We start from the raw sequence: 16,157 nt of genomic DNA on the forward strand, positions 1-16,157 counted from the left end.
CAGATGGGCAAAGCTGGCCATTTGAAAAAGGTTAAAAATTTGACCGTTACAAGCCATTCGAATGTCTAGATGGGCAGCAACATGCCCTTTCGGACTTTTTTCTTCGTGATGAAATTTTCATGTAGGTACTTGAAGGATTTTCTTATTTATTTTGTATAGATAAGTACTTTTGTAAATACTTAATCTTGAAAGTCGAGATACTTATCTTTTGAAAATAATTTTTATGCAAGTATTGTTTGTCGTGAAAGCGTCTTGTGCATAAAAATTGTTTAAGCTATAATCGATGCGAAATATTGAAATGTTTTACCTTTACATTTGAGTTCAAGAACGCATCTATAGCTAAGTCTTCAATCTCTTCTTCTAATGAGATCTTTGACACAAAGACTCGATTTCCATTTCCATGTTCATCAATCTCCAATTTGCTTGTTGATCGTCAACCTCCAATAATGTTTATCCATGAACATGATTTTTTTATCTCAATTCTTGTGCCTTGATTTCAATAATTACTATCAATACTCAAATTCAATTTTTTAGGATTAAAAGCGATTTGTTTGTGATAATCAACAGTTCCTTCATCTATACTCCTTTTGATTCAGTTGTGCCAGTTGATCCAACTATACCAACTGATCCTATTGCTGATGTACTTTTTGTTGATCCTTCTGATATCCACATTTATCTTGTTCTTATATTCCTACTTCCACCATGATATTCCATCATCTTCTACCCTTGCTCCTATTTCATCACCCTCCATTGATCCTATTCCTCCATCTACTTCTGTTCTCATTAACCCTTTGGTGCCTCTCATAGGACAGATGTTTGTAATGATCGAGCAGCAGGCTCGTATGATGTCCGATATTACGCAATTGAGATCCACTACTGAGCATCACACAATAGAGTTTTCTCCAATTCAAGATACGACTGGCGGCCTTCAGAGATGAGTCTGATAAGGTGACAAATAGAAAGGATGTTGATTAGTTGTTAGGCGTCCCCTTGTCATTTGTGATGAAAAGACAAAATATGTAGTAGCTTTTGAGAACGCATTTTAAAATATTGAAATATTCTCTAGGATATATTCATGGCGTGTACTATTTTGAGATGTATATGATATTCTGCTTAGTTAGATTAAGTTTTGAAGCTTTGTGATATCGATGTTAGTTTGGTGTTATTGATTTACATTTATATTACATCCTAATTTAGTTAGCATGATTATGAGCTTATTGATTATCTTTTCATTTTCTTAACTTTTTCACACGCTTTTACACTTGGCATTGAGTTGTTGATTTCAGGGAACTTTGATAAGGAAACCAAGCTATAGTTGAGTCAATTGGGTTGTGGGCAGATTAGTTTTATATACTTTGACGTGTAATGTTTAGTTTTATCACAGAATATCAAAGGGTTAGTTTGTTAAGTTTTAAAGTTCCTGGCAATCTTTAAGTAAAATTGTAGTTATAAAAGAGTTTTAAAAGTCAAAGAGTCAATTGGTAGGTTAATACAGACCAACTAGGAGTCCTTGGGTTTGAATACGAAACAAGGAGAAAAGTTGCCATAATTATGTTAACTTGCCGCCAAGAGCTCAAGTCCTCAAAACAGTGAAGCTATCGCCCACCTATCACTTGCCTAGGGTTCAAGCTGTGATATTATCCGAAAAACCCTAGTTCGCAATTTTTAAGAGTTTTATCTATCTTATACTAACCCAATACCTCTATACTATAAATTTCCAAGCCTCACTTCATGAAAAAGGTTGGTTAAACATGTTTCTATATGAGATAACTTTCTTTCAAGATCCTACACCAATCCATAAATTCTTTTAATTCAACCAAACACCAAACACATATAATCAAAACACCAAAACCCATACTTCCATGTAATTTATTAGAGTTCTGAAAATTGAGAAAGGTGATCAGAGTTTCGATTGGTGGAGAATGAGTTCGATCTTGATAATCCACATGAAATAGACGATTCCAAAAGATAGGAGCTGGTACAAGGGTATGCAATTTAGGAGCTCCTTGATTATTACAATCACGAGGTCAAATAGTATTAAAGTTACTCAAGTATGGACCTACTGTAAGTCAATTTGTTTATAGCCAGGAGCCCGGAGTTTTTTTCCACGAAGAGTTTTCTCCGAACTGCAATAACTTAACTTAGGATAATATTGCATGCGAATTCATCTGGATTAATTAATAATTGTGACTTGTTGCTTTTATTAACTAGTAAATTTAAATTTTGTATAAAACACATATTCAACCCTTTCTAGGTGTTAGTTAGGTTGAACTTCGTTATTTCAATGCTCAAACCCAAAAATTTTCTTTATTTTTTTATTACACATTCTTCATCAATTTAGTATTCTAAAAATGCATTCTTAGTTAAAAATGGAACTCATACATGTCCTTACATGTACTGCCATTTGGTTTTTTGAATAAAAATATGGTCAAGATCTTTTCTACAAAACCCGAATTTTATCTTATTCACTGCTATTACCATGGGAAGGGTAAGGGTTAGGGTAAGCATTTGGGTTTGTTAAGGCCCCTGTCTGAGCCCCTTTCTTTGGGGAAAAATATATTCTTAAATAGTACTTTGATATCATTTCAACGACACATTTTTCAATAAAGTAATATTACACGTAAATTCAAAATTTTTCCTTATTTATTAACCACATATTTCCAATCAATACACTATTCCAAAATTCATTCTTATGAAAAAATGGAACTCAAACAAGGGCTTAGATTAAAGATGAATATGGTATTCTCAAAGATCATGGTTTTATTACAACTAATTGAGTTTGGCCTGGTAAATTAAAGCCCATTACTCCAATTTAGCACTTAATGGATGACACATTAAATTATACATTACTTTTTTGAAGTCGCTATTTTTATCCACAATTCTTATATATCTATCCTACTACAAAGCTATCCCTATTAAAATTTTAAAAAAAGTAGTATATTAATCTACATTACATTCTAATATTATCCTTGTGTAATTCATCAGTTTAAATATCATATATCTACAAAGTTTAACATAAAATTATGCATAAAAATTCATTCATTTAAACATCATATAGCGTTATCCAACATCTGAAAATAATCAATATGTTACTTTCCAACAGAAACAGTTACCACGACTATGATTTTTCTCCATGGTTTGCATCTTTCGTCTTCCCATTATAGTTTGTCTACAAATATATTGAATATTAACGTAAATTATAAAAGAATATAAAAGATCTAAAAACATCTAATAATAATAAATATTAGTGGACGGGTTTAGAATAACATATTTTATTTAGTTACATGCTTGTCTATTCGAGTAAATTTACCCAATGTTAAAATGAAGTTAACTGTTACACCAAACTTAGGCTAAATCATGTTTTGCTCATTGTACTTTAATTTACACCCTATTACTCACTGAACTTTATGAAGTTGCACTCCATTACTCGAGGGGCAAACTTTTTTATTAACCATTGTCCCCACGTGGATAATGGAATATACATGTGGCCAGTTGAATCTCTCCAATGCAGAAATGAAATGCCATGTCATTACTCGTAACTCCCAAATACGCCTTAGCCAAACTAAAAATGAAAGCGTGAGCTCCTTATCCGAATGCAATGAAATCGTCTCTCCAAATGAAACAGAATCATGCACTCTGCCAGCGAAATGCCAAATCGTCGCCTTCAGATGAGCCTTCCAGATCAAGATCAGCAAGAGCAGATGCTAGGAGATTTGTTGGACAGCAGCACATTGAAACATTCTGTAAAATTTCTGAGGGCAGCATGAACCTTAAAGTGGAGTGTAGATGGTGATTTCTGCTGGTTTTGCAGCTGGTTTTGGGAATTTATTTAGATGATGATTTCTGCTAGTTTTGTAGGACACCAGTACTGGTTTCTGCTGGTTTTGGGGATTCATTAGGTGTCCAGATAATTATAAGAACGCTTTCAGCATCCCCATTTGTAAACTTTGAAATACCAATTGCTTTTCAGTACAAGATGATTATCCTGGCTATGTTCTTTTTTTTTTCTTTTTTCTTTATTCTAGGATTTAATTGGCAGTTCGATGCTTAGATAGTAATTTGTTGTTCTGTGATTCACTCACTCTGTGTTGGAAGAAAGCTCGCACTATGATTGCTTACCCGAGTTGTTTGAAGTTCAACTTCCAGTAGATTAACCAGGCACATAATTTCAGAAAAAATCAGAAAATCAATGCTACAGATATGAGCAAAATTCTAGTGCTATAGATATGAGCAAAACTAAAATGGAAATGAGAATTCAGAAAAATGATTTGAACATAAGCTAGATCATTAACATACCAGTATCGCAAAAGCATAGATACCCAAACTGAAGTGAACATAATTTCCAGCACTACAGATATGAGCAAAACTGAATTCAAAATATACCAGCTTATCAAAAATCATACATAGAAAAGCAACTATCATTTTACCCTTTTGCAAACATCTTGACCGCTCTTCGCGAGATGATGGTGGTTAGCATGAATTGGAAAGATTGTTCTTCCATAGGATCTTGGGTTGACTAAGCACCCTTCTCTTTATCAGCCACCATTTTACCCTTTTGCATAAACCACATCGAATGATTAGTCACAATTTCGATCAATATCAAAGTTTTGAAAAAATGAATAAAGTGTACTAACTCGTTCGTCAACAGCTCCTATTGTGAATTGATCGGAAGGTTATGATAATAATGAAATAAAGTGAAGCAAAACAAGAACACAAAGATTTTACGTGAAAACCCAAGACAGAAAAAACTACGGGTAGAGAAGAAGAATTCACTATGATCAATAGTAATTGTGTTTACAAGATCTCAATATTTTCAACTAAGATCTAAAGCTCTCAAGATGTCGTATATTCTTTTGTTCTCGACAATACATGCCGTTTATATATATATATATAACTCTAGAAACTAAGTTGTAAATGAATAGAAGTCTAAAACACATTAAAATGTGAAAAGTCGGAAAGCATCGGCGTCAAGCGACAAGGAAGTGAGAAGCAAGCAACAATTCTCTGTTGAGAAATTCAATGGTGATGCTCGAGCGTCCAAATGGCAAAGATCTAGCGAAAAAGCAGCAATAAATTGTCCCGGTACATAAGTTGATTTTTCCTAAACCACTTCAAATTAGAACTCCAATACCCACTATGCTCACACTACAACAACTTCGTTGCACTGTAATCAGTTCTAAGTCCTCTTCAAACCAATCCTATCGAGATAAACCATGATCCAGATGACTTCTTTTTAGTTTATCGGATGCAATTCCCCTAACAAATGACATGGATAATGGCATTCAAAGAAGTTCCAATCTCCAATTTCTTTGCGGTCATAATTTCTTTGCAATCTTCAACTTCTTCGCAGTGATAATTTCCAATTTATAAAAAAAATTCTTTACACATAAATTTCAAAGGTATTCAAAAAACTTTCAAACCAGAAGTTGCAAAAGTTTTCTATCAACAAAAACATAAACGCAGAACTTTAGAAGAACATTTTGCTTGAACTTTCTACCCATTTATTTCCATTTTGGGTACTCCAATTCACATGGCCACAAAACACCGAAAAAATAATAAAAATAAAAATTGACAAATGTTTTAGAATTAACTCCATGTGGTCTCTCCATGTGTACGGTTACAACAAGCTTTGCGGTCCTTCGATTGTGTGGCAAAATGGATTTGAGGATTAGGGTTCAAAGAGGATTTGGGCTTTCAATTTTGGTAGCTTGGATTCTCGATTCACGATTTGAATTGAAATAATCGAGGCTTGTTTGGGAGTTAATGACCTGGCATTTCATTTTTGTGTTGGAAAGATTTACCCCTGTTTGAATCTTTTACTTTAACTTAATTTATTTCTCATACTCATTTTCAACTACATATTCATATAATAAATTATTGTTCATGTAATTTCAAACTTTTCCGTACTTTTTAATCACAAATTCTTAAAAAAAAATACTATTCAAAACATAATTTTTTAAAATTGAAGGCCACCAAACAAGGCATATGTATTTTGTTATCTACATAGGCAATGGTTAACAACAGGAATTGCCTAGTGAGTAATGGAATGCACCTTTATAAAGTTCAATAAGAAATGAAGCGTAAATTAAATTACAGCGAGTAAAGTGTGACCTTACCTGAAGTTTGGTGTGTTCAAATAATTATTAATTAGTAAAAGTGTAATGAATACTTGAGAAAAAAAAAAGGATAGTGGATAAATATATAATAATGACGGACGAAAATAGTCCCTATTGTTATAAAAGAGAAGATAACAGAGTGGAGTCAATAGACTTGTGTGTATTTTATTAAGAACCAAAGTCCTGTATTTATAAGGCAGAATCAAAATATACAACAGTAATAATTTCTACGGTTGCAGGAGTATAATTGTCATTCACCTCTAAACCTTAATAAACTTATCTTTTACAACACTCTCCCTTAAATGACACATTTACAAATTATCTACCAGTTAAAACCTTATTTGATAAAAACTCAATAGGAAAAAAATTAAAACAAAGGTAAAAAAGTACAGTTATTTTGGAATAAAATAAGTGTTGCCTCATTAAAATTTTGTTAGGAAAATCCAGTGGAATAAAGCCTACGAGAAAGAAAAAGAGTACAGCAACTCCTCTAATGTTGATAATTGAAAATCTTTGAGTCAACGCATTCCAATCTCATGAATTAATTTCTTGAATGTAGATGCTAACAGTGCTTTTGTGAATAAATCGACCACATTGTCACTTGAGCGAATTTGTTGAACATCGATGTCGTCATTCTTTTGAAACTTGTATGTATGAAAGAATTTTGAAGAAATATGCTTAGTCCTATTACTTTTGATATAGTCTCCTCTGAGTTGTATAATACAAGCTGCATTATCTGAATACATAATTGTTGGACTATCCTTTATTGAAGTTAACCCGCATGATGTTTGGATATGATGGGTCATGTTTCTCAGTCATACACATTCTCGGTCTACTTCATGGATTGTAATAATTTCAGAATGATTTAAGGATGTAGCTGTCAAAAATTGCTTCACAGATTTCCATGATATAGCCGTTCCTCCACCTATAAATACATAACATGTTTGTGATTTGACTTTGTGTGAGTCAGATAGTAACCTGCATTACATATCCTATTAAAACAGATCCCGACTTTTGAGAATAAAATAATCTCAAATTAATAGTACCCTTTAGGTAACCAAAAATGTGTTTAACACCATTCAATGTCTTTGAGTTGATGTAGAGTTATATCTTACAAGGAAATTTACAGAAAAAATCATGTTTGGTCAAGTGCAATTTGCAAGATAAGTTAATGCTTCAATTGCACTAAAATATGGTATTTTTGGACCAAGAACCTTTTCTTCATCTTCAAGTGGACGAAATGGATCTTTTTTTACATCAAGTGATTGAACAACCATAGATGATGTCAATGAATGCGCATTATCTATATAAAAATGTTTTAAAACTTTTTCTGCATACGTGGATTGGTGAACAAATAATTCATCTATGAAATATTCAATCTACAATTCGAGACAAAATTTGATTTTTCTCAAATCTTTCATATCAAATTTATTTTTCAAAGAGTTAGCAGTTTTGTTGAGCTCTTCAAGAGTTCAAATTAAATTTAAATCATCAGCATAAACTGCTACAATTGCAAATCAAATATCTGTTTTCTTTATGAAAACATATGGACAGACATCGTCATTATTATAATTCTCCTCCAACGAATATTTGCTAAGGGGATTATACCACATGCGTCCGAATTCTTTCAATCCATATAATGATCCTTGTAATTTAATTGAGAATATAGCTCTCAAGCATGTATCGTTTGTTTTCGGTACCTTAAGTTCTTTAGGGACTTTCTTATATATGTCACAATCAAGTAAACCAAACAAATATGCGGTTACTACATCCATAAGACGTATATCAAGTTTTTGTGATACGGTCAAAATTAATTATGAATCTAAAAGTGATGGTATCCATTACGGGAGAATATATTTTCTTATAATTAATTCCTGGTCTTTGTGAGAAACCTTGAGCTACAAGTAAAGCTTTGTACCTTGTAATTTCATTATTTTCATTCCTCTTTTGTACAAAACTCATTTGTATCCAATAGGGATTACATTTTAAGGTGTTCAAATTACAGGTCCAAATACTTTTCGTTTCTCTAAGGAAATCAATTCTCTCTGTATGGTTTCTTTTTATTTTGGCCAATCATTTCTATTTTGACAATCGTTAACTGACTGTGATTCAGAATTTTCATTTTGCATAATATCAAGAATCACATTAAATGCAAAATATTGTTTATAACAATATTATTCCGTTCCAATAACTTATGAGAAAACATATAATTTATTAAAACCTTATTATTTTCGAACACTTGTAGTTCTTCGGGAACTATATTCTCAATATTTGATTGATCAATCTTTTCTAATGTTACGTCTTCTGATATTTTTGGTTGGTTTTTCTCATGCACATTTCTTTTTCGAGGTACAGAGTCTTTTGAGCCAATTGGTCGACCACACTTCTGACGTATTTGAGACTCATTTCTCACAGTAGATTGTCTTGTAAAGACGTCAATTTTTGCTAAAATATTTTCTGTTGTAATATATGAATTTGTCACTTTTCTTGTGTCAACAAATACATCAAGTAATTGATTTGTAACTCTTTATAGATGAATAATTTTTTCAACATCTTGCTCACATTGATTATTGCAGAGATTAAAATGAGATAGAGTTTTTTCATTCCAAGAAGTTTTACCTTATTTTTCGAGATGTAGTTTTTCCCCTCCCATAGTTGGAAAAGTGATTTCATAAAAATGGTAATTTGCAAAACGTGCAGTAAATAAATCTCCGGTTAAAGGCTCAAGATACCTAATAATTGATGGTGAATTAAAACCAACATAAATCTCAAGTTTTCATTGGGGACCCGTTTTAGTACGTTGTGAGGGTGAAATAGGGACCTGGACTGCACAACCAAAGACCCGTAGGTGATAAATATCAGGTTCATGACCAACTGTCAGTTGCAAATGTGAATATTGATAATAGGCAATTGGTCTAATATGAACCAGTGATGCAGCATGTAATATTGCAAAACCTCAAATAGAAGTTGGGAATTTTGTTTTCATAAGTAATGATCTAGAAATAAGTTGTAGATGTTTAATAAGGAACTCTGCCAAATCATTTTGTATATGGACATGCGTAATTGAATGTTCAATTACAATCTCAATTGACATACAATAATCATCGAATGCTTGTAATCTAAATTCACCAACGTTGTCAAGGTGAATAGTTTTAATTGAGTAATCGAAAAATCGCACTTGTAATTTTATAATTTGAGCAAGTACTCTAGCGAAGGCTACATTCGTAATGGAAAGCAGGTAAAAATGTGCCAATCTAGTAAAAAAATCAATTAATACCATAAAATAACGAAATGTTCCACATGGTCAAGAAAGTTGGAGATTCAATATTGACCTTTGTGGTCGAAGGTCTAATGACTAATTTGTCTTGCGAATAGTTATACATGGATAATAATTTGGTAAAAGAATCTTCTGGTTTTTAAAGAATGTCCATGCGAGTTGTTTATTATTTGACGCATCATTATAGCTCCTGAATGTCCAAATCGATCATGCCAAAGTATAAAACTTTTTGGGTCAACGAATTTTTTGTTCGTGACATTATTTAATTCAACTATTTTTATAAATGTATAATACATGTCAAATGGGAGTGCATGAGATTTTTTTTATCTGCTTCTGACTAGATACAAAAGAAGTTATGCAAAGACATTCAACAGTATTTTCTTGCGTCGTCTCAATATGATATCAACTGCAACGGTATCTTTAAAACTAAGCAATTTTGTTCTGGATTTGCTAGACTAAATTGCATCGTCAATATATAATTTTGTATTATTTCGTAAAATAATACAAGGTCTTCCAGAGCAGTCAGCGATATTCGATGCACTTGATATTATATTGACATTATTTCTTCTAATGTTAAGTCCAAAAAATATTTTTTATCTTGAAAAATAATGTGTATAGTTGTACTATCAATCAAATAGATGTCTTGACAATTCATTATGAATCTATTAATATAACAAAATAGATATATTTTTAAAAAATTTGAATTTAAATTTAAAATGATAAATATTATTAATATTGTGAAATTAACAATGCATAATAAAGTTCAAAATTTTTGCAAAAAGTAAAAACATATTTCAAATTAAATTTCTAAAATAAAAGGAAATATTAGAAACATAGAAGAAACTAATATATATCTTCCATTACACCACCCCCCAATCAAATGGTTAATATTCCTATTTGGATTAGCAAAAAAATCGGAGACAATCAAATGAGTCACATCAATTAGACCATCATAATCAGCAAAATTTGTCTCTACTTTAATTGTCATTCATCTCTAAACCCTGATAAACATACCTTTTACGACATTTATTTAATTTTTTCCTAACACAGTGACTAGCAGTGAAACCATTGTAAATTTTATTGATTAAATTAGTAAAGGAAAAAAATTAAGTAACGAGCATGAAATTTATACAAATTATGGTGACGATGAAACTAGGTCCATTAAAATTATAATTCATGTTTATCTCTTCTAATCAATCACACAATCTCCAATAAAATATTTCATCTGTCCCATTTATATAAGTTGTTTTGTTTTTCATAAAAATTAAGAAATTTTATTTAATATTATTGAAAAAGCAATTTTTGCAAAGATTTTTCCTAATTATCTTTATTTAATTATCAACAACTAATAGAAAAATAATGTATTTTCGTCCATGTTTCCAAGAAGAAATGGCAAATGTGTGTATGTATTTGGAAGAAGCTATCCCAACTGAAAATTTTGTCATGAACAAAATGACAATCAATTTTTATGTATTTAGTCCGTTCGTGGAATACAGGATTGGTTGCAATCTGAATTGCAGCATGATTGTCACAATAGAGGATGATTGAAAGTATAGTAGTGATTTGAAAGTCCTTTAAATGTTGATTGATCTAGACGATTTCATCAAATCATCAAATCCTTTAAATCATCAAATCCTTCCTCAACTGGAAGATCTGTGGTCCATTGCTTTGTTGAAATCTTTCTTTGAGATCACTCCAAATCTCTTATGTTGTAGAGACATAGAAAATATTGGTTGAAATTTCCTTTGAGAGTGAATCAAGTATCCATGACATTACCATATTATTGTTTCGAATCCGTAAATTGATTGAGTCAAGGCTTGCATATTCTGGTTTCTCCACTAATCCATCAATGAATGAAAGTTTTTTTCTTCACCAAAAGGGCTATTGTCATTGCACGACTCGAAGAGGCATAGTTTTCTCCTGTGAACGGCTGAGAAACAAGTACCAATCCCGGACTAACAAAATGATGGATTAAATACGGACTAGATGGTTCATAAATGGCGGACTTGCTCATGGATGATTGCGATTCAGAAGTATAGTCATATACAGTATAAATAGGCGCCAAAAGCCAACTGACTCAACTAACATCTTACTGGCAAACTAACCAACCAAGCTCCCATCTATACAAAATGTATGTATAAGTTCTAATAAATGGTCATTGATAATGTTCAAGTGAATCTTTCACATTCACATTATAATCATTACGACGTATCTCTAATAATTCTCGTTGACTTGCCAAGAGTTGTATCACCGACATTACATTATTCATGTTCATTGAGAGCTCTTTCAATTCCCTGAAGAAAAAAAAAAATGTCTAGCTCACCCTTAATTTGTACTTCAATGTGTTACATCAATTTGTTTACGATTATTTTAAATATTTTTAACTTAAATATTTTAATTTAACAGCCCACCATTCATACTAAGTGAACAAAATTGTGCTTTTATTTGGCACCTGACATGCCTTTTATTCCATAAAACATCAAATGCTTCAAGCCTACAATTGGCTGGCTAATATGTTACAGAGACAATCTTCAAAAATTTACATAAATGTTACATATTACTACTTCATGGGTGACCATTTTCACAGCTAATGCCGGTTCTACGGCCAGTCCCCGATCCCTGTATGCTGAAGACATCCTCAGAGTGATCATCAAACAGAAAGTACAAAGTTCCGATTCTTCAAAGAATTAAATTGGTTCTACTTAGGACTATCCGTACTAATGATCCGAACGTCATAAATCATACAAGAAAAGCGACCCAATAACACGAAGAAAGCTAACAACGCAAATGAGATCAGCACCAGGCAAGCATGAAGGAACGGTAGGCCCTCGGCTAAAAGTTCTTTTCCATGGGTTCCTCATTCTTGGTGACACCATCTTTATTAACAATAATGCTAACCAATTTACAAGGCTTGGCTTCCTCGAGCATTTGAACCACAGTTCTCATAGAAGGCCTTAATGCTGGTACCCTGGCTGTGCACATAATCCCAATTTTCAAAACTTTAATTGCATCTTCCTTGTAAACTTCTGGGATAGCTGAATCCACAATGCTTAACACACTTTCTTTAGTCTTAAGCTTGCTGCATACCCAATCTACTATGTCTTTGTTCTCCCCATACTCCTCCTCTATCGGCCTCTTTCTCGTTACCAGCTCCATCAGTACAACTCCAAAGCTGTATAAATCACTCTTTTCGCTCACTTTGTGTGTATAACCATATTCTGCAAAACGTATACAACAATTTCAACGATTAAATCGAAGAGACAATCACCAAACTGGTATAAAACTTTCATATGATTGGGTTAAAAACACTGATGATCTCTTATAAGATGATTGCTCGATTTAAACTTTGTTACAATTTGATCTTCTATTTTAATAGTTAGTTTGACAAACCAAAAAAAGGTGACATGGCAGTCCAATACTTTGCCAACTAGGATGCCATGTCAAGCTTTCCGTTATTCAAACTAATGGATATGAGCAAATTAATCAAATTGTAACAAACGTTTTAAGTTCAGAGAATATGATTAGTGGGAACAATTTGCTTACCTGGAGCTATATATCCATGTGTTCCTGCAATTATTTGGGTCGATTCAGTTGAATTGAATTGATTTATTTTCGCGAGTCCAAAATCTGCAATCCGAGGCTTTAAAAACTCGTCCAACAGAATGTTGCTGGACTTGACATCGCGATGAATTATGGGCCTATCACAACCATGATGCAAATACTCCAATCCTTTCGCTGCACCCAAAGCAATCTCGTACCGCGCATCCCAGTCGAGTGCCAGTTTCTTGGATGTATGCAGTCTGTCCCATAAACTTCCGTTAGGCAAATATTCGTAAACCAACAAGCTTGAGTCCTCGCTTGTTATGCTACAATACAACTTAACAACATTAACATGTCTTATGGAGCTCAATGTCCGAACCTCGGCGTCAAATTCTCGCAACCTCTTACCACGACTCGCCAATATCGGAGTTGCGCTACCGATCCTTTTCTGGTCACCTGAATCAGAATGCCAAATATGCTTCACGGCCAGTACTGTACCGTTTGCTAGAACAACTCTATACACATCCCCACAACCCCCTTTTCCTATTAAATTATCTTGCTTGATGGAATCAAGAATCTCATCTTCTGAAATGCTCAAAACGTGGTATGATTTAACATCCCATGATTCTTCCTTCAAAGTTCGCTTTTTGGTCTTCTTTTTTATGTAACAAAAGTACACGAGTGAGACGAGCAACACAAAAAATACCGCCATGAAGCAGAATATGAGTGCTGGGAGATGCCTGTGCATGTTGGATTTTTGTGAACATCGTTGAAAATGCCCGATTTTCTCACTACACAAGCCTTGATTTCCATCGAAGCTACCGCTGTTGGCCTGAATCAATAGAGACTCCGGTATAGGACCGGACAAATGATTGTTCGAAATGTCAAGAAGATTGAGCTTTAGAGAGGCTAAGCTCCCAGGGATCAGTCCAGAGAGTTGATTCCTCGACAAATTCAAGAAATTGAGAGTCGGTAATGACCCGAGAGCTCTCGGAATGTGGCCGGTAAATGAATTGCGAGCCATGTTAATATTAGTGATAGAATCACACGAACCTAATGAATCAGGTATTGGACCAGAAAACTCATTGCTATGCAATTCAAGACTGTCCAGTTGCTTTAGTTCACCAATTGTTGCCGGTACTTCACCGGAGAACTGATTGTCGCTCAAATCAATAGAAACCAAACCTGTAGCCTTAGAAATCTCCGATGGTAATTCCCCGGAGAGTCTATTATTAGCGAGACACAATTGTTTCAGGGACTTGGCCCTTCCAACATCAGTAGTTATAGGCCCCTCCAAGTTATTCAGTGCAATATCAATGATTTCGACATTAGGCAGTGCCCATATGCCACCAGGAACGGGACCAGAAAGCAAGTTCTTACTAACACGAAAACGTATTAGCGTCGTGCAATTTGCATATGTGTCTGGAATTCGACCTGTGAAATTGTTCTGAAGCATCAAGAGTCGAGTCATGGTCCCTTTCTTGCACATTTCTGGAGGTATCTGACCGGTGAAATAGTTCTCGGAGACATCTATGAAATCGAAATCGGCCCACGAGCCAAGCTTCTCCGGCAGCTGACCAGTGAGCTTATTAGTGTAAAGAGACAAGTTCACCAGCCTCTTGAACTCGCCCAACTCAGCCGGCAGTTCACCAGTAAACTCATTTTGAAAGAGTTGCAGAGACACCAGTTGATACAAGGATCTGATTTCTGAAAGATTACCATTCAAAAAATTAGTCGAAGCATCAAAATATTCAAGACTCCTTAAATTTCCAAACCCAACAGGCAATTTCCCGCTCAATTCATTTTGGTAAAGCTGAAGTTGCCACAGTTTCGAAAGGTTTGTAATCCCCACCGGAATCTCCCCGGTGATGTAATTCATAGACAACTCCAAATCAATCAGCTCAACAAGATTCCCAATCCCTTCTGGGATTTTCCCTTTGATGCTGCAATTCGATAAATAGAGCCAATTCAGCTTTGTAAGCTTCACAATCATCGCCGGAAATTCCGTCCGATCAAACGGGTTGTCGCCGAGACTTAGTACAGCAAGATTTGTCAAATTTTCAAGAGAATTCCACGGAAAAACTCCTGAAAACCCACTTTTATTTGCGTATAAATACACCAATCCACTAATTGATGAGATTTCAGGGAATGGCCCCGATAAAAAATTGTTGCCCAAGTCTAAATATTTAAGCGCAGTACAATTGTTCAACTCCTCGGTGACTCGGCCGTAGAGTGAGTTGAACCCGAGCGAGAGCCTTTCCAATGACCGGAGCTTGCATATAGAACCAAAAGGAACTGAACCTGTCAAATTCTGATTGGAGAGTTCAATTTCTTTAACAAAGCCATTGGAATCACAGGTGAGTCCTACAAAATTGCAAACAGGATTACTGGGATTCCAGGAATCAAATACTTTTGTCCTAGACTCTTTGAAGGCAGATTTTATGGTTAAAAGGGTCTGAAGCTCGTCGGAGACGGCAAAAGAGAGGAAGCAAAAGAGGCAGAGAAAGTGCAAAATTGCCCGGAAAATGGTCGCCGGCGACATAGCGGACGCTGAATTGGTTTGACTAAAAGGAAGAAGTATTTTGTTTCGAATGACGAAAGAGAACGAAGTTTTATCACATTGTCCGCACCAAGTTTACCCCACCTTTTCAAGTTTGTCACATTAGGCAGAAAGAGGGTTGAGAGTTTAGAGTAATGTATTGTTCCAATTTCTGTCGCTGTCCCTTTTCTGATGTGAAATGGAAAGAACAGTCAATGTAGCAAGGAAACTTCCACTAGCCGGCAGTTTTGACTTATCCTCTCACTGACCACCACCTGTTGGTTTTACTCTTACATTTCAAACTTCCATAACAAAATTTGTATTCTTCTTAGAATCATTCTAGATGTTTAGTTGTTTTGATGTGAAAAAGTGTTAAAAGAAATCAAAGCTATAACGGGTACAATGTTAAATGATGTGAAAGTTAACATAAATAACAATGTATATGTAGTGTGTTTCTTCTTTTCGTCGTGCTAAAGCAACAGGGGTGGCCTCGATCTCGACCCTGGATCCTATCCCTGTCTCTTTAACATTAAACTTCTTCTCCTTACGCCAGAGTTTGGCTAAGATTATAAGTTGGTATTAAAACTTTCAGGGTCCTATTTAATATATATTTTTTTTAAAAAATCTTTAAAAGTTAAATTATTACAATTTTACATTTGAGTAAGAACTATTGAGGAAGCCGTTC

General features: G+C 34.1%; 1 protein-coding gene across 1 annotated transcript; it reads right to left on the minus strand.

The window, feature by feature from the left end:
• Positions 1-11,813: 11,813 nt before the first annotated feature.
• Positions 11,814-15,593, minus strand: LOC111401368 (receptor-like protein kinase HAIKU2). Its single transcript, XM_023029071.1, has 2 exons — positions 12,937-15,593; positions 11,814-12,611 (listed from the first exon to the last, which is right to left on the minus strand). The coding sequence occupies exons 1-2, from the start codon at positions 15,473-15,475 to the stop codon at positions 12,226-12,228; spliced, it is 2,925 nt and encodes a 974-aa protein (XP_022884839.1). The 5' UTR covers positions 15,476-15,593; the 3' UTR covers positions 11,814-12,225.
• Between the last annotated feature and the right edge of the window lie 564 nt (positions 15,594-16,157).

The sequence above is a fragment of the Olea europaea genome, chromosome 10 (assembly GCF_002742605.1).
Source record: "Olea europaea var. sylvestris chromosome 10, O_europaea_v1, whole genome shotgun sequence".
Taxonomy (NCBI): Eukaryota; Viridiplantae; Streptophyta; class Magnoliopsida; order Lamiales; family Oleaceae; genus Olea; species Olea europaea.

What these genes read in the sequence shown, in the direction of transcription:
- LOC111401368 (XM_023029071.1), bottom strand. Translation starts at nt 15,475, where the DNA reads ATGTCGCCGGCGACCATTTTCCGGGCAATTTTGCACTTTCTCTGCCTC. An exon ending in ACATGGATATATAGCTCCAG is followed by an intron (nt 12,612 to 12,936) that starts GTAAGCAAATTG and finishes TACGTTTTGCAG; the next exon opens with AATATGGTTATACACACAAA.